Source organism: Puma concolor, chromosome A3 (assembly GCF_028749965.1).
Source record: "Puma concolor isolate L17-30 chromosome A3, mPumCon1.1.hap2, whole genome shotgun sequence".
NCBI classification, from domain to species: Eukaryota; Metazoa; Chordata; class Mammalia; order Carnivora; family Felidae; genus Puma; species Puma concolor.
Window position 1 is genome coordinate 87,375,844 of NC_141669.1, and position 19,039 is coordinate 87,394,882.

The window sequence follows — 19,039 nt, forward strand, 5'->3', positions numbered from 1 at the left end:
TAAAAGGGACAGGCTCACTCAATTCCTCTTTGAGAAAATATCTACCAAATATCCAGTGACTGAATAAAGTATGTCTATCAGTCATTTGTTTCAAGTAAACATGGCGTCGCATGATACAAGTGGCTAGTTCTGCTCACTATTCAGCCACACAAGGGCTTTTCCACTATGTGCTGGTGTGCAGAAGCGTTTTCACGTCATTGCCTTCTTGGTCTTGAAAACACGTGTACTCAAAGACTGATATTTAATAAAGCCAACATTTTTAAATGTTTTCCTGCTTCCTCAAGGACATCCATAAGTGAAACTGCCACTCTTTTCTTCTCCTGCAGAGCTTGGCTGCAGAAATCGCAACTAGTACCATTGGGCAACACCGCCTTCATTTACACTAAGCAACAGTTTTACCTACCACTGCCTCTGCACCACCAGTGCAAATGTCAATGGTTAAAAAGACCCCTGTGTGTTTTCATAAAACGTTTTCCCCTCATGAGCCCCTGAAGGGGTCTTGGGACCCCAAATGTAAGCACATCACAACGATGTGAACTGCTGATCTGGGGCAACCCACTCCCAAGCCAGAGTGAGAGCAGGCTCCAGACAGTGAGGTGACCTTTAGGAGCAGACGTAATCAGGGCACTATGAGGGCAAGAAGTGTGAGGCCAGTGCTGCTGAACCTTAGTTCTCCTGCTAAACCATGCTGCCCTTGGACGCAGCCTCTGTCTAAAGGAGAGGTGAACAAGCCAAGGCTTCCAAGCAGTGGGTGCTTTTCAAATTAATTAGGTAGAAATTCCAAATTAACGGTATCACCCTTGAAAATGTCACAACTTTTAAATGCCAGTATTCTACACTGAGGTGTGTGTTAAGCCTTCAAGCGACCACACAAGGCACAGGGCACAAAAACATAAACTAGCTTAATTCCTTTGGAAGTGGTAGGAGTCTAAAGAGTTAAAAGGCCAATTTTTGTGCAGGAGGCTGCTATGGATGGAGAAGGAACCTCCTTAAAGCTGTCAGTGGGATCAGGATGGGAGGGGGGAGCGTTTTGGGGAGGATGAGCTGAGAGCGTGTCTATCACGCAGACATGTTTTGTAAACATATTCCTGGCTGTGCATCTCCTTGATCACACTCTTGAAAAACTAAGCTGTCCATTCATATTTAGAAAAGAAGGAATGGATCAGACAGCAAGCACATGGGGAATAAAGTAAAGCCTCATTTCTGGAGAAGGCATTTCCAGGGTAGAGCCATTTCGTGTTGACCTTGAGAACAGGGCCAGGCTACATGCATTCACTAAGGAAGATTAAAAAACCCTTCAAGAAGCAGCCAGCCAGGAGGCGTACCAGCACTAAGTCAGTGCATTGCCTTGGGCACTGGGCCCCACATCCCCCTCCTCCCTTCCCGCACTCCTCCAGAAAACAAAATCTGAAACAGCAAGGGAGCAAAAGCCTCCAGTCTATAGGGAATGGCCTGCCAAAGTGATGATTCATCCCTCTCAAGACTCCGCAGCCCCTGTGTGCCTCGCCTCTCCCTGGGACTGCTGCAGTGTGACTTCCTTTGTGCCCTCCACTCCAGGCTCTGGAACTCTCTCTGAAATGCAAAGCTGACCCATCACTTCCCTGTTTCAAAGATCGTAATGCCTCTCTCGGCCCCATGGACCCAGGGGTCAGAGCTAGACTTTCTGGAGACCCAGAGTGGGGTTTAATGGAGTCCAGGCTCCACCCACTGTGCCTGTAGGTGCCCCCATAAAACAGGAAGATTCCTTTTCTTGGCTTTGCAACAGTTTACACAAGAGCATTTAGAACAGGACTTTGCAGTAGACACCCTATAAGTGGCACCTTTTATTACAATTATTAAGTGAAATCTAATTTCTGGAGAATGATGTGCAAGCGGCCTGCCTGCCTATCAATGTAAGTCTCTCCCCACTCTCAGCCCCTCGTGCTCCCTGTAGATCTCATGCCACCCACCTCCCCCATCTCCCTACCCCTGTGCCCTTCTGTGTGCCCCCCACCCCCCGCCCCGCCAAGCACTTCTCATGCTGTGTCTCACCTACCTCTTACCCTAGACTTCAGCCTGGATTTCCCTCTTTGGGCAGTCCTTGCTAACCTCTCTCTACCCAGTCATCAGCCCTCATGGTGGGTTAGGATTCTGCTGTCATTTCTTCCCCGTCAGTAAGCATATCTCTCTGTCCTTCTAACCACAATACTGAAAATGTCTGTTCCAGTTGGTCTTCTCCAATAGACTGCATAGGACTTGAGGTTTATCTCTCAGCCTTATTTATCTTTGCATCGCTAGTGACTAGCATAGCATTAGGCCTCGGTGGGTTGGGGACTCAATAAATAATCAATTCCTGTTAAATAACTACAGGATCTTCTTTCTCCCCTTTTGAGGCATCAGGATCTGCCAAATCCTAAGCTATTACCACCAAGTACCATATGCCCTGCTTCCTACACACAGCCCTCCACACCCTCCCACTTCCCCAGACCCTTCCCAGAATTTGAGTTTCAAGCACACAGTCCCTGATTTCCCACATCAGGGCTAGGGCTGTTAAGACATTTCTCCTCTGTAGTGTGTTTGCACAGGACTGCTGGGAGCTGATTTCACTACCAAATTATTATTGTTTATGTGTATGGCTGAAAAAAAAAATCATCTCTTAGTTCTAGGAAAGAATGTTCCATGTTTCCAAAACAGTTCAGTTTGCTTTGCAATAACATATTCAAAGTGGAGGTGTTTACAACTGCTATACTGTTCTCAAAAACAATTACATGGCATGACTCAAGCCTAACAGAAGAGGGAGAAGCAAGACTGCATTGTCAGCGGAGCAACCAGCAGAGGGAGCTACAGGGCGGCCGATAAGCAAACCTGAGGCGCATGGGGTCTCCCACTCAGAGAGGGGAGATTGATGGAGCATTCTGGGCCAGTACAGCCTGGAGGGGCCTCCTGGCAGGGGTGACATGGAGGTAGGTACTTTCTTAGCTTCTTCCTCAGTCTTTCATGAGACCATGACCTTTCTGTAAGTTCTTTGATCTTCATTTATCCAATTACACAAGTAGAAATGTAGGGGCCAAGATGATTTTAGCTAACCAGCATGGCACGCCCCAGCATTCAAAGTTGCCTGAAGGAATCTGCTGAGTGAATCTGTTTTTATCAAGAGAGACATTAACAAATATGTGTTATAAGCACATATACGTTAGGGGAGCAGGAAGGAGACATAGAAGCACCTGGCATGCACAAGTGCTGAGACTAAGAGACACCCTCGCTTATAAAAATGAAACTTTTTTTGGGGCGCCTGGGTGGCCAGTCGGTTAAGCGTCCGACTTCAGCCAGGTCACGATCTCGCGGTCCGTGAGTTCGAGCCCCGCGTCAGGCTCTGGGCTGATGGCTCAGAGCCTGGAGCCTGTTTCCGATTCTGTGTCTCCCTCTCTCTCTGCCCCTCCCCCGTTCATGCTCTGTCTCTCTCTGTCCCAAAAATAAATAAACGTTGAAAAAAAAAATGTTTTTTTTTAAATAAAAAAAAAAATAAAAAATGAAACTTTTTGCTTTTACACACGGAACTGTGCTGATTCCACATTCTTAAAATGGTAGTAAAAAACTGGGTTCAAAGGAACCTGGGCAATACAATAAAGACAATTTCTTAAAATTTCTGAGTTGCGTTCTTCAATATCATAATTGGAAGTCTATAGTTCTAATCATGAAGCTTCACCTAAGGGCAGACAATAGAAGTTAAATTTGGATGCTAGCAACTAACAAAGATGTAAGTGACATTTCACGTTCCCCAGAAATGTGTAATTCCCAGTGTCTTTCACACTCTCTTCCAAACTCTGAATCAAGTAGAATTTATAAGACTCTGGTCAAGGATATTTTTGCCAGAATAAAGAGCAAGAGAAATCTCCCTGACACACAAGAGCAATCCCTATATGCAGCTACTATGCAGAGGTGTTTAAAATAAAGCAAAACAAAACCGGAAGCAAGTTACTGCCTGCTTTAAAGCATAATACTTAAATTCCTTCTTACATTATTAATAATGGTCCTCGGGAATGAGAAGGAACTTCACCCCAGGGAGCTTTAAACCACTGTTCTTCCATAATCAATTGCAGACTACTCTGCTCCGGCTTTGGCTGCATATGACACGTGGACAGTGTTATTATGAGCCTGCTGTAATGTCAGCACTGGGACACTGGGACCCTACACCTCAAGCCCGTGCTCGTGCTTACTTTTTTCAGCTTTTTAAAAATTCACATTCAGCTCCATTCCCAAGAATGTCTGATAGGAGGTCTGGGTGGTGGGACCCAATTACAACGGCATCGCCCCATTTCAAGGCAGCTCTGGCATGTCAGCCCCTCCTCAGGAATACAGAACACTGACAGACCCAAGAAACAAGGTTATTCCTTTCTACCAAGTGAGCAAAAGCCCCTTGACTGAAACTTCCAGATTAGCTATGAGCTACAACACTGTCTACTGTGAGAATGTATTAGACACAGTTGTTTTACAACTTGACTTCAGGCCAAGGCTGTGTCCGATTCACATTTTCTTCTTGGAACCTAGTACAGAAGTCTGAACATAGTAAGGACTAAACACATGTTTACTAAATGAATGAGTGATTCTATAGACTCAAACTGCTTGTTTGCCCGTGTGGCAATGGAATGAGCATGGGCACAGAGGGAAGGCTAAGGCTTTACAGCTAAGCCTGAAGTTTGCTGAGAAAGAAGGAATTCTGCCTCCAGATGCAAAAGAGAAACCCTGCCTCAGCTTCCCACCTGCTTGCCTGCCCTGCAGACTCCAGCCTCCAGACAGCAATCTCAACTCTTATCCAAACTTCCAGCCTACTCACCTGCCCTACAAATTTCAGACTTGTCCATCCCCACAACTGCAGGAGCAAGTCCTTAAAAAAATCTCCTCTCTCTCTACATCAATCTGTTTCTCTGGACAGGCCTAATACAGGAACTATGACCCAGATGTGCTCCTGGGCTCTTGACAGGGCTCTGAAGGCAGAGTTCAGAAGGAAAGATGGATACCCAAGGTGTGGTCATGTTATTTACCATCTTGGAGAAGGTCCCTGATGGGTGTCCTGGCCACGACTCAAAGGTTGGACATGCACCAGCTGGCGTGAGGTCAGAGCTCATTGTGCGGACAGGAAGGGCTCTTCTCTGAGCCACAACATCCATTTAGTCCCTGGGCTAACTAAAATTACCACCATGCATACTTCTCTTTGCAGTTGCGCCCTCTCTAACTGTCGCTGCCCTGCAGACAGTTCTGCTTTCTTTTCTGGTCCTCTTGCTCCTCTCCCATGAGCCTACAACTTAGGGGTTCATCAGGTCTCTGCGGGCTAGGCCAGGAGCCTGGCCACGTAGAACACAGTCTCTTTGGGAGAAGAACTCGGAGCGGCTGCCAGGGGCAGGACACAGACCTTCCACTCCCCTGCCAGCCAGGAGAGGGGCAACACCACCGCTTTCAAATCGACCCCCAAAAAGACCTTTGCTGCTACCTCCAACAGGCTCGTTCTGCGCCAGTGAGGGAGAAGCACGGGAGACTCTCCGGCTGGCGTCAGAGACATCCAGCGCAGAACCCCCGTGCTGCCCAGCCAGCCAGACGCAAAGAACAAGGCCGAGTGCGCACCGTGGGCGACCGTGCGGGACCCACCTATCTCCTCGCCCAGGGAGGAGTTGAGGATGGCGCCGGCAGACATGACCACGGCGCAGCTCCGCAGGCCGCGCGGGTGCAGCTGGCTCAGCGGCACGGCGGGGACCAGCTTCTGCCAACCGAGCGCGGAGAAGGGCGCCTCCTTGCCGTCCAGCGTGCGCACCCGCACCCGGCTCCGCAGCGCACACAGCAGCTCCGCGCGGCTCAGCCCGGCCGCCCGCCGCCCGCGGAAGCGCACGCCGTGCTTGTTGGCGCTCAGGTAGTCCTGCATGGCCTTCTGCAGCCGCGGGTTGAGCATCTTGGACGAGACGTTTCCCTTCCAGAGCCGGTGGAGGAAGGCCCTGGACATGGACGAGTATAGCCTGTCCCCGTCGTCGCCGTCCTCCAGCGCCGGGCTCCCGCCGGGTTTCCGCTGCCGCTTCCTCGACCGCCTTCTCTGAGCCAGGCGAGCCGGTGCAGCCCCCTCCCGCCGGCCTGGGTCCCCGGGGGAGAGGGCCCCCGGCGTGCCCAGAGTGTGGCTGTGCAACCCTGGCTGCCCGGCGGCAAAGAAGTAGTCGTCGTCCTCCGGGTAGAAAGCCCTTTGCGATTTTCTCCCGATCTGGGATGAAAAGAACTCTTCGTCATTTTCAAACCCAGCCTGCACCTGGGTCCATTGCGGCAGGTCGCCTGGACCAGCGCGGAAGGGGACAGACGGGCGTCCGCCCAGCAGCCGCTTGTTCGCACCCACGCTCTCAGGCAAGGAGGGCTCCTGCATGGCACCCATGATGGCTCTCTGCTTCCCCTGCATGGGCAGGAGCCTCCTGGTCTCCAGGAAGGAGAAGGAGCTGGGCGCAGGCTCAGCTGGGTTGCTGTCGGTGAAGTAAATGAAAATCACCACGAAGAGGAGCCCCCAGGCGAAGATCCCGCAAAGCATTCGTTGTCTCCATTGCTTCAAGTGTGGTTTCATGGCAGGTCTCTGGGGTCAGCACCTTGTGTCGGTAGGAGGCCGAATGAACCTGAAAAACAGCCAGGTCTGCAGTTAGCCACCGGAAGACACCTGCTCAGAGGTCCCTGGGGACAATCTGGCTTGAGCAGTGTTTCTGCAGGGGAGGGTTAGAAGGGGCATCAGAAACCAGGTTCATTTGGGAAGTTTGACTAAATTTAAGCATCATATCCCCCCAGCCCCACCCCACTTTCCTCCACTGGATCCGTGCCAGACAAGAGGTCCTGCCTAGAGTCTTGGGAGACAGCTGGAGGAGTGGCTGTATATATGGAAAACCTCTGCAGGTATAACCACTTCCCCCACCCTGACAGCTACTGAATTGGGGCCCATCCCAAAAGCCTCTCCCTGAAACTGGGTTTACAGAATTCCATTGGAAAAGCAAAGCAGCTGAGTTAAGAAGCAGAGTCCGTCCGCCCTCTCTTCCCTGCTTTATCAGACAACAAAGGCTCCTATATTGTACAGCTGTAGTACTGTGTGCTTTTAATGGGTGACAACCGTGTCAGATTCTTCCTGGTCTCCCCCAGGTCCTGGGGGCTGCCTGAAATATACCAGAAGTCCGCTAGGGTCCTGAATAACCAATGCTTCAGCCAGGTCTGCAGTTAGCCACTGTGGGCGAATGTGATGCCAGGGTATCTGTGGACTTCAAAAATACACTGAAATAAGTAGCCTCCGACTTCACCCCCATCATGAGTCTCTCATGGAACAGGAAGGTAGTATGTTCACATGTCAAACACGGGAGGAGATGAAGGAAAAGCTGCCTGATTCTAGATGAGCCTCCAACAGAGAAAGGGTGATGAAGAAGGCAGAGATGAAATGGACAAGATAAAAGGTAAGGGAGAAGGAACCTCTCCTTCACACAGTACTCGAGCCCCTGTTTACTGCTACATTGCTGTGTAGGTACAGTGCCTGGTACTAATAAAACAGTAACAAGAAACGCCCTTAATGTTCGGGAATGTAAGCAAAGCCCCCAAAAGGGAAAAATACAAGGCACGTGTAATAATACTGGAGCTTTCTGGAGCCTACCAATGAGCACAGTGCCCAACACAGGCAGACACTGAATACATATTGGCTGAACGAATGGCGTGAGCCTGCGTGTGCGTGTTGGGGGTGGGGGTTGTGTGTTTGGGTGATGGGGTTGGAAGAAGTAGGGAAAACTGAACTGGAAAGTGACTCCCATCCAGCCATGGGGGACCCGGAGGGTGTATTTGGATGTTTGAGCCACAGGCTCTGTGAGAAATGGGGAGAAGTGAAGTTCTCTGAGCGAGGGTACCATGCTGGTTGCTTTCAGATTTCTCTATAGCAGGTAGGGGGGACAGGGAGGAGAGGTGTAAGGAGGCAATACAGGGCTCGAGGGGGTCATTGGTAGAAATCAGACACTCAGAAAGTAGAGTATGAAGAACTCAGAGGGGGACTTCCCTCCCTAGCATAGGCTGATCGATGTGACTAAAACTCAAAGGCATGTGAGGTGGGGCCATAATGCAATGGCTGGGTTTTTACTTAGATAACTCATATCAAAATGACTGATACCTACATAAACGCAGTTACTGTGGAAGCTGTCCTCTGTCTTTGGTGGTAAAAAATGATATGCCAATGTAAGAAAACCACGTTTTCTTTGTGGCTCTGTAGCCGACTAAATATGGACACAGATTCATTGACCCCCTTCCCATTGAGAGGTGGGGTCTAATCCTGTCCTTGCATTCAGAGGAGGGTTCTGTAACTGCTCTGATCCGTTTCCACTCCCTGCTTCCATTTTCTACTTCTTAAAACGCTCATCCGGAGGAAGCTAGCCACCAACAAGGCTGTCTCTCTAACCTCAGTCCACCCTGCAGTCAGGAAACCCAAGCTAGCCATGTAGAAAGGCCGCATGGACTGCAAGATGCCCCACCAACCCCAAGCTCTTCCGGCTGTCCCAGCCCCAGCATCAAACATGAACAGCGAAGACACGTTGCGGCGCGTCCAGTCAAGTTGAGCTTTCAGATGATCCATCCCTGGCCAACCTCTCACTGCAACTGTATGGACGACCCCAAGTGAGAACCCAGCCAAAGCCCAGTCTACCTACCGCCACAGTGATGATGACAGGTTGTGGGAATAAGCCACACAGGTTTTGAGGACTTTGTTACCTCAGAATAGATCACGGGGGCCGGTGCTAACAGAAATGTGAAATGAGAAGTGCCCCAAACGCTTCCAACATCATGGCATCCTTGAAAGGAGAGCCCAGCCTCTCAGAGATTATATGAAAAGCAATATTCATTTCAATGGAGGGGTTGTGGCTTTTAAAAACGTGTTTGCTTTACCTTGTATTCACCTAAAGGCAAGGCTGCAGGTTTCATTTACGGTCATAATTCAAACACACGCGTACAGAACATGCTTTCACCAAGCTGGGAACGTTGATGCCAATAAATTAACACAGAAGAAACAATACTAATGGTTAACCTATGTGCCAGACCCTAGGCTTACTCTTTCCCCCGGATTAGCTCATCTGGTCTTCCCAGCACCTCATAAGGTAGGAAATACACTTTATAAATGAGGAAACTAAAGCCCGGAGGGGTTAAGTAACTTGCCCAAAGCCGGGGAGATAGCAAGCAGCAGCGACTGCATACAAAACCCATCTGCGTGACTCCAGGGCTCACACGTTTAACAGTAAGTTCTGACTCCATTTGATCATACAGACTGAAGCTATATCTTCTAAAGAAGGCTTTTTAAGCTCTCTCTGGTGAAGGATCGCTTTTTTTCTCCAAACTGTCACAATCTGATGCTCTTATATTTCCACTCCTGCATGTCTTGGCAATGCCCAATTGCCGTAAAAGACTCTAAATGCTTACTGTCAGGTTTTGTACACATCTCATCAGGAGCTGGTAACGGACAGTTTGCAGATGTGCACACGCAGTCTGGGGACCACACTTTGAGTAGCGTCTACCACATGATCTCTCTAAACCTGTTTTCTAGGGAGCCTGTGCTTCAAACTGTGCTGCCCAAGCTGAGGATCTAGATGCTATTTCCAGTATTGCAACATTTCTATTAGGAAATCAGAAAATCACCCTTAATGCCGGTTATTCTGCCCTTACTCCAGATGAGCACACTGCAATACCATTCTGACACTAAGCTCTGGAGTTAGCACGGTCCCCACCAGTTAGGGACTCAGTCCCACAAGACTGCCTCCACCTCGGACACCAGCCTGAAGTGGGAACCCCAGGCCACATGCACTTAGGACCCTTTCTTTGGCTAGCAATCTGGGAGGTTCCCATGGCACCCCCTCGGGTTCCATAATTTGCCAGAATGAACTATGAGAGCCCTGTACCAACGATTACCGAGGTTTTGTAAGGTATACACGTGGTTCGAGGTCTTGCAGGGAGGATCCCTCTCTCTGTGGTGTCAGAGAACATCACTCTCGGACACCATTATGTTCATGAACATGAAGTTTCACCCAGCCCTGGTATCCAGAGATTTCCCCCTACCGTCTGAACACACAGTTCATCTTTCTGGTGACCAGCCTCCATCCTGAAGCTCGGCAGGGACCCACCAGGAGTCACCTCATGAACATAACAAAGATATTCCTGCCACTCAGGACATTGCAAGGCTTTTGGCAGCCCCATGCCAGGAACCCCCGGACAAAGACCAGAGAGATTATTCTGCCACAGCAAGGCTGTAGAAGTCCTCATTACGTGGTTGCCTCTCGTTGAGCAACAGCTCTGGGCACACAGTCGGTGGCTTGCTGAAGAATGGGGAAGTGGAGATGTCTTTGTCCAGCATTTGCTTGAGAGACTGTTTTTAAAACAGCAAGTCAGAAGGGGAGGGCTGTGCACAGGGTTGCTGTGTGTAAAATGATGAGGAGGAAGCCTTGATCCTTTGGGGAGGGCCTAGAAACCTCTGGCCCTCTGGGGTTTGGAGCTGAGGGCCCCACCCCCATGCCGGGTGACCCTGAGCTGCTTCAGAGCAGCAGAGCAGGGGTATTAGGCATACAGACTTCCTTATTTAGAAAACGCCTCGTTCCCAACCGAAGCAGGCCAAGACATTTTGTTTTTTAACTTTGGGGAGCTGACAGACATGGAAGAGAGGCAGAATCATGACAGGAGCTCTCTGGTCAGAAGACAAGCCTAAAAGGGAAAAGCAGGAGAGAAGGCACTGCCATGGGGCCAGGACCCTGGGGCAGCTCTTGTTGTCTCTGACCACTTTGTCAGGAAGCAGAAAGGTGGGATTTGTGAAGCCCTCTGGGCACCATGCAAGCACTGGGAAGCCCAATGCAATAATGATGATTTTTCATTAGGTAAGATTTCGTGGCTTCGGATGCACAGTAATAATAGAAAGGAGGGGGATCAAGGTCTCAACTCATGATTAGGCTGAACTTTTAATAATCCAAAAGCTTCCCCGCAACCTCTGTCGCTGCAAACCTTCTGCTGCCAATTAAGGGAACATTCTCCAAAATGATTAAATCTCAAGGCAACAGCAAATCCTCCGCCAGCAAAACGCTACACACATCATTTTACGGATCATGGGGCCCAGTCCCCAGCATCTTTATAAAAATCCAGGTCAGAGACAGGTGGAGGACATCACCAATGTTCTGTCCATTGCTCATTCTTCTCCTCAAAATGACCATTCAGCCAGAGGAAGAAACGTTCAGCTAAGCAACAGAAAAAGAAAAAAACAACACATTTTTTTTCCTCTAACGTGGTATATTTAAAATATAATAACGTAGCTTAAACAAAGTAACGTATACTCATTGCTATTTCCCATCATTAGCTGGTGTGATATAAATCACATCGGGGAGATATAAGAGCTACATCAGGCAAATCATCCGTTCCCAGGTGCCAATGACAAAGTGCTACCTAATCATACGTTCACGTGTGCTTTGTCGGGGGTGATTTTAGTGACTGCGGCAGTTCAGTCCCTGCCAGTTGTCCCCTGGGAAGAGAACTGGCAAGATTATAAGCATCGTTTGTGTGGCGTGGCCCTCTCTCCATAGGGATTTTTTTTTAAGTTTATTTATTTATTTTGTGAGAGACAGAGACAGTGCAAGTGGGGGAGGGGCAGAGAGAGATGGAGAGGGGGAGAGAGAGAGAGAGAGAGAGAGAGAGAGAGAAGGAGGGAGGGAGAATCTCAAGCAGGCTCTGCACTGCCAGCACAGAGCCCGTTGTGGGGCTCGAACCCACAAAGCGGCGAGATCATGATCTGAGCTGAAATCAAGGGTCAGAAGGTTAACCAACTGGGCCACCCAGGTGCCCCCTCTCCAAAGCGATTGTAATAACATTATGACCTATTACTTTAGCGGTGCTAAGGTCTACATTCCAAGTAGACGTTCTCTGCCCACCTGAACTACTTTTCTCTCTTCCCACTTTTCTCCCAATTCCTATTGCCTTTCTAGCCAGGCCTCTAGGAAACTTAACAGGGTAACACTAAAGCAAAGATCATAGACAAACAAAACAAAATGACTGGCTGCTAGAAATTATTTTTATTATTCCACTTGTTCAGGAATTTCGGTGCCCCTCAGATACTAATTCTCAAAGAAATGAGCCACGTTTCTGCATGGAGGATGTTGAAAATAATACGAAAGAGTGTTAATAATCCTCCTTCAAATTGTTGAGGGAGAAATCACATTTTCCAAAAGGCACAATTCATTACAAGTGGTCAGATGACGTGAGGAAACACAAGCTGCAGATGAACATTACAGTGCAGCTAAGTGTTAAGAGGGCTAGCTTCCCATTTTGTTCAAGGGTAGAGAGAAGTTAATTCTGGCCTTTGCCACTTCAACGATGTCCCTCTCATAAGCCCTCAGGTTGACAGGCTTGATCACCCGTTTCCTTGAATGGAGAGTATTTTGTAGCACACTTTGATGGATGGGTCTCTGTTACAACTGCCATCTGGCCGGGTTTTCTGTTGGTCGGAGAAACACTCTTGTCTTTTTTGTGTGTCGAAGTTGTCTGAAGAATCTTAAATCTAAGTATTTATTTTAACATTGAAATAATAAAGAAGATTTAGGATGTGAGCTATAGTGAGATACTCATGTATCTTAGTAGCCGTCAGGAGACATTTGCTTTCAAGATTCGTTTTTCCAAAATTAGCTCTTGTCACATACCCAAGAAAACACTCAAGTCTGCCGAAAAGAGGGAGGTACCACCCCCAGCTGGAATCCTTCTCTCTCTTCACAACCCCATTGGCTCCTTTCACAAATAACCCCTTTTCTTTCTTTTCATTTTCTATAAATGTAAGAAAGCCTCCAGACTGCTACATGCACGACACGGAGGGCCCGCTCTTTCATTCTTTCTCACTCAGGTCTCAGCCCATTCTGAAGCTAATGCCCAGAAGAGCAGAAAGAAGGAGGTCAGCCTGGTCAGTGGGGCCTGATGGTGGGAGGGCCGGCCCCCTTTCTAACGGTCCCGGCCGAACTGCTGATTCATTGTCCTACAAGGGCAGCCCTGCAGGTGCACTGGGCGCCCTGAGGGTGAGGCAGCTTGGCTGAGGCCAAGTATCCTTGTGACCAGGAGCCGCTGGACTCCACGATAGATGTCGCCATCTCCTGTGGGAGGAAGGACGCAGTTATGCTAGGGCCAGCCGACCCAAATGAGCTCTCTTGGCAAAGGCCTGAGTTTAAAAAACCAGTGCCATGGCTTCTGGTTGATTTAAAATGTGGTATCTTGAGTAATCTCAGAGGGGGACAGTGGGAGCTGCCTGAGGGTGGGACCGTATCAGATTCAGTCTTATATTCCCAGGAAACCAGTGTAGGTGGCCCCATGGAAGGTTCCCGATTAGTGTTTTAAATAAATGAAATGAAAGACTGCAATTCATAAAATAAAACAAGCAGGACCGCCCGGAGGCGGACTCCTGGGTGGGACAGGCGGGAGGGGCCCCACCGCTTGCTGTCCTTCCCAGGCCAGCGGGAGTGTGTGGGTGGCTCTCTACACATTTAACCAGTTGTCGTATGGTTGGCTTAAGAACAGCATGTAAGGAACAGCAGTCACAGGAGTGGTCAGGGAGATGGAATGAACGAGCAGCGACGGTATCAGATGCTGCCATGCAGCAGACGCCTACCACGTGCTGGGCCCTGGGCAAAGCCCCTCATCTGTACTGTCTCAGTTAAATGCTTCATTCCCGGTGTAATCCTCGTATCAAACTCTACAGTCAACATTGTTATTCTCATTCGGCATATGGAGAAACTGAAGCTCTGAGTGGTCCCCATCATGTACACTGTTCCAAACCCCTTTTTGTACCAACTGTACACTGAAACCAGGGGATGTCGCACCATGCCTGAAAATGTATTGTATTTATTTTTTTTTTAATTTTTTAACGTGTATTTATTTTTGAGAGAGAGATAGTGCGTGCCCGCGCGTCAGGGAGGGGCAGAGAAGGAGACACAGAATCTGAAGCAGGATCCAGGCTCTGAGCTGTCAGCACAGAGCCTGACTCGGGACTCGAGCCCACGAGGTGTGAGATTATGACCTGAGCCGAAGTCGGACACTCAACCGACTGAGCCACCCAGGCGCCCCCACCATGCTTGAAATTTTAATGAGATTTTTTTTTCTCTCGGCCAGAAAGTATTATGCCAAATTTCAGGTTAGTTCCCTACACTGACCAGACCACCTGACATCCCGTCTTGCCTAACACGCTTTTGTCTGCTAGAGAAACTGATCTTCCCAGGTATAGGCCTTGGAATCGACACCTCCCCAGAATCCACCTGCTTGGCCATTACTAGAGACAGCTTAGCCTGGGCACGCCAACCACGTGGATTTCGCCCAGTCAGAACAGGCTGCCAGTTCACTAACATTTCCAGCTACAGGTGGGAAGGTCTAAGATCTCAAGGAATTTGTTATCTAGGTAGGAAGACCACAATTCTGACTGCTTGGGTCTCTGTCCCAGGATAAGTGAATGTAGACAGGAGCGAAATGGACTAAAGACACGGGGGAGTAGGTTTGGACACTGAAGCACACATTGGTTTGGAAGGGAGTCAGTCACCTCCAGCCAGTGGAACAACTGGGCTAAGTGCACCTGGGATGAGAATTTGCATGGTGCAAGGACAGGTGACCAGGAATGTTGGGCTCCGGCTGAACAAGGGTGGTCAATCTTATTAAGACGATGGTATTCTCTTTCTGAGCAAATAATTTCAGCAATACAAGATTTTTCCTCAAGTGGCAGGGCAGATGGGAAATAGTTTAAAAGGCAAGGACTCCCATATGTGAGCCACTCTGGGCAGCTTTTAGCTTTCAGAACTTTCTGCAATGAGGTGGCAGGTGCTGTTGGGGCAGAGGGAGGTGGAAATGATTCCAGACGTCTATTATTGGTTGTGCAGAGACAACACAAGCTGCCTACCAGCTAGGGTCTGCTGGCTTCCTGAAACAGCATTCATCTGCTTTGGACACAGTGGCCTGTTTGTTTTACGATAATTAGCATTCAAATATTTACACTTTATACCAATAATATGCCAAGGCTCATGATTGAAGCTGTAAATTAGCTTCCGCACTGATGTTTAGTAGTCAAGAAGATGAAATGTTGCATACCTGCCACTGAGACTTGAAGGTTACACTCTGCTTCCTCCAATGTAACTGGGCTTCTGGGTCAAAGTGTAGGTGGTCAGCAGGTGGCTCTCCCAAGGAGGCCTCTGGACTAGTGGAAGCCACTCTTTCATAGGAAAAGCATGCCTTCCTGTCCCCACAGGGGTCAGAGCATCAATATGGACTGGCAGTGGATGCATGTGTGATGGCAAGAGGGTGCCGGCACCAATCAGGGGCACATCAGGGCCACCATCTCTGGTCTACACAGTGTTGCACAGTGACATTGATGATTCCACACTGAGAAGGAAAGGCAACGTATGGTTGACTGGAAAGCCCTTTGGTCAGACAGGCTGTTCAGATCCTTGCCAGCTCTGTTATTTTGGATAAATCCTTTGAGCCTCAGTTTCTTCATCCAGTGTGAGTCATAACACTGCCTTGATCACCACTGCTCTGTGAGATGAATGAGTCAGGCGCTGCGTGTGACTTGACTGGCACAGTGCCTGGCCCAAAGGGAAAGCTACATAAATATGATTTCAGTCCAGGTTTTGAAATCCTGTAAAAGCAAAAAAGTGGTATAACCAGCATGGATTTCACTGTATGAATATTGGTCCCATGCGTAAACACATAAAGGCTCACCAGTAGGCATCCCTCTCTTTCAGTGGCCCCAAAAGGACATGCCCTCATTGAGATCAGCACAAGCAGGGGACTCCAGCTAATAAGCATGGCCCAGACCCTGCCTAAATAAAGGCCTGTCTCTGGTGTCTCCATCACAAAAAGTAGAACCCATCAGGGGCTGAATGTCCGAGAAGTATCTTCTTTGGGGCTCACCGTGTTAGCTTATTGTAACTCATGTTACTCTAATTCAACAAATAGTTACTAAACTTAATGTCAGGCTGAATATGTATCCCAGGAGACTCTGCCTTTGGGGGAATTGAATGAAGTTCTTGGGGAAATTAAGATTTAAAATCTTGAATACCAAGAGTGCAAATTCCAACATGTCTCTTCAGTCCAGACACTGTGCTGTCATCAGAGCCCAGGAAGAGAGTGTGCTTAGAAGAATTCCCTTTCAGAAAACTTCAAACCAGGGCACTGGTTTTGCCTATCAGGGGAAAGAGAGTGTTTTCTATGGCAAGAGCCACATCTTAACAAATAGGGATCATAAAAAAAAAGCTAACTGCTTTAGATCCTCTCCATAGATCAGCACAGGTGGATCTCAAGAATAATGCTGGGGGGGGGAGGGGGAACAGAAGCTGCAGAAGCAAACTCACAAGAGTCTTAATCATTTCTGGAGGGTTATAAAATGCCAGTACAAACCTCAGCAGTGACCGCTGAGGAAGGAGGACTGAGATTTTGAGTGGGAGGGAGGGTGCTTGCATCATTGCTCAAAAATGTCCTTTCTTGAGTCACCTGGGTGGCTCAGTTGGTTAAGCGTCCGACTTAGGCTCAGGTCATGGTCTCACCGTTCATGGCTTCGAGCCCCACGTTGGGCTCTGGGCTGACAACTCGTAGACTGGAGCCTGCTTCAGATTCTGTGTGTGTGTCTCTCTCTCTCTCTCTGCCCTTCCCCCACTCAACTCTCTGTCTGTCTGTCTCTCTCTCAAAAATAAGTAAACAGTGGGGGCGCCTGGGTGGCTCAGTCGGTTAAGAGTCTGACTTCAGCTCAGGTCATGATCTCGCGGTTTGTGGGTTCGAGCCCCGCGTTGGGCTCTGTGCTGACAGCTCAGAGCCTGGAGCCTGTTTCGGATTCTGTGTCTCCCTCTCTCTCTGACCCTCCCCCGTTCATGCTCTGTTTCTCTCTGTCTAAAAAATAAATAAACGTTAAAAAAAATTTTTTAAAATAAACAAAAAAAAACTTTTAAAAATGTCCTTTCTTATAAAGGAAAGATTCAAAGTAGTAAGGCAGAATATTAATAGGTATTAAATCTGAGTATATAAACTAACTTATGTATTTTGTGTTTTGAACATATTTAAACATAACAATTTTACACATAACAAAAGTTATAAAAATAAAAGTTGTAATAAGAGTTGTAAAAATAAGAGAAATCACTAATTGTGTTTATATTTACATCTCTACTTCCTAGTCTCTTTGGCTAATAACCCCTGCTTCCTCTGTTAGCACAAAGTATAAATCTAACGTTTAGATTCCAACCTGGATTCCAGCTTTGGTTAAGACTCTCATGTGACAACATCATCAATCCAGCAATGAATAACTTACAGCTGTAATGATTTATGAAAGCATACAAAAGCAATGAGATTTTGGCCCTCACTCTTTCTAGCTATGTGATTTGGGGCAAGTTACTTTAGCTCTTGGAGCCTCAGCTTCATCATATGAAGATGAAAATAATCCTGGGGCGCCTGGGTGGCGCAGTCGGTTAAGCGTCCGACTTCAGCCAGGTCACGATCTCGCGGTCCGGGAGTTCGAGCCCCGCGTCAGGCTCTGGGCTGATGGCTCGGAGCCTGGAGCCTGTTTCCGATTCTGTGTCTCCCTCTCTCTCTGCCCCTCCCCCGTTCATGCTCTGTCTCTCTCTGTCCCAAAAATAAATAAACGTTGAAAAAAAAAATTAAAAAAAAAAAAAAAAAGAAAATAATCCTGACTTTAACAGACTGATACAGAATAACAGGTTTTAATGAGAACATGCAAATAAAGTTTCTATTGTTGCTACCATAGGTTGTAAGTATCTAAAAACAGCTATGCCCTGTGGCCCCAGGCTCTGCCTTAAGCACTTATGGCTGCCATCTTGTTTACTCCTAACTACCTGAGAAGATGGAGTCTCTGAGTCCTGTGTTCTCTACTCCACCTCTTAATTCTCCTATAGAGAAGTTCCCAGTCCACTGAGGGACAAGGATAATGGCATGAATCTTGGTAGCACCAAACTAAGCTGGCCCAAAGTCTAGATTTGACAGTTGGGGGAAGCAATGTAGGGGACTGGCAATCCAATTTGTTCCCCACACCCAGGCCACAAGTTATGCATGACTATCTGTAACACATATAATAATTTAACCTCCATCTGTCTGACATTTGTGGTAGGTTGTAAAATGCTGAACAGTTATTTCAGTGTCTCTCAAATCCTACCATCTGGGAACTATGGTGAAGCCCATTTTATGGATGAGAAACATGAGTCCCAGGGCGGTGACTTAAAAGTCCCATTGTTAACCCGTGTGGGAGCCAGGACAGTACCTGGTAAAACTGCAAGCAGTCAAAATGAGGACAATGATGATGTGTATTTTCCTTACCTCCCAGGGTTGTTGAAAATGCCCAAGAAAAATGTGTCAGTAGGAACATTTAAAACTCAATGTCCTGGGGCGCCTGGGTGGCGCAGTCGGTTAAGCGTCCGACTTCAGCCAGGTCACGATCTCGCGGTCCGTCAGTTCCAGCCCCGCGTCAGGCTCTGGGCTGATGGCTCGGAGCCTGGAGCCTCTTTCCGATTCTGTGTCTCCCTCTCTCTCTGCCCCTCCCCCGTTCATGCTCTGTCTCTCTCTGTCCCAAAAATAAATAAAAGCGTTGAAAAAAAAAAAAATTAAAACTCAATGTCCTACAAATTCATTCAGTGTCCATGATATAAGGAATCATAAATACTTAGATTTCAATATTATGTCAAAGTTATCCTAGTTGATTTTTTGGTCCCATAATATATGTGTAAATAAAAAGATAAAAATCACCTTGGCAGATGAAGAATTGCCAGTGAAAATCGTAGACTGGTGAACACTTTTCTGGGCAAGTAAAAATGACAACAGTTTGCTTTGTAAGGCTACTTAGTGGCTTTAGTAATGTAGCCTTAATACTCCTAAAGTTTGGTTTTAAGAATGAAGCTATTAAAACATTAAGAGAAAATGCAAGTTGTGAATGCCCTAACACCAAGTTCTTATGATAGGAAATATTTTCCACAGAAGTAGCAGAAGAAGGCAGCGTATCTTCGAAATGCATTAACTCTTATATTAAAACACATATACATAT

General features: G+C 47.8%; 1 protein-coding gene across 4 annotated transcripts in view; it reads right to left on the reverse strand.

Annotated features, from left to right (window-relative positions):
• Positions 1–19,039, reverse strand: part of ST6GAL2 (ST6 beta-galactoside alpha-2,6-sialyltransferase 2) — an 86,193-nt gene that overhangs the window by 37,309 nt on the left and 29,845 nt on the right. For 3 of the 4 annotated variants that reach the window (XM_086701462.1, XM_086701463.1, XM_086701461.1), the window contains exon 2: positions 5,623–6,617. In XM_086701462.1, coding sequence (XP_086557588.1) covers positions 5,623–6,568 — 946 coding nt within the window. In that variant the 5' untranslated portion in view covers positions 6,569–6,617. Of the gene's footprint in view, positions 1–5,622; positions 6,618–15,090; positions 15,431–19,039 lie in introns of those variants that run through there. The other variant, XM_086701464.1, reaches the window with a different exon arrangement.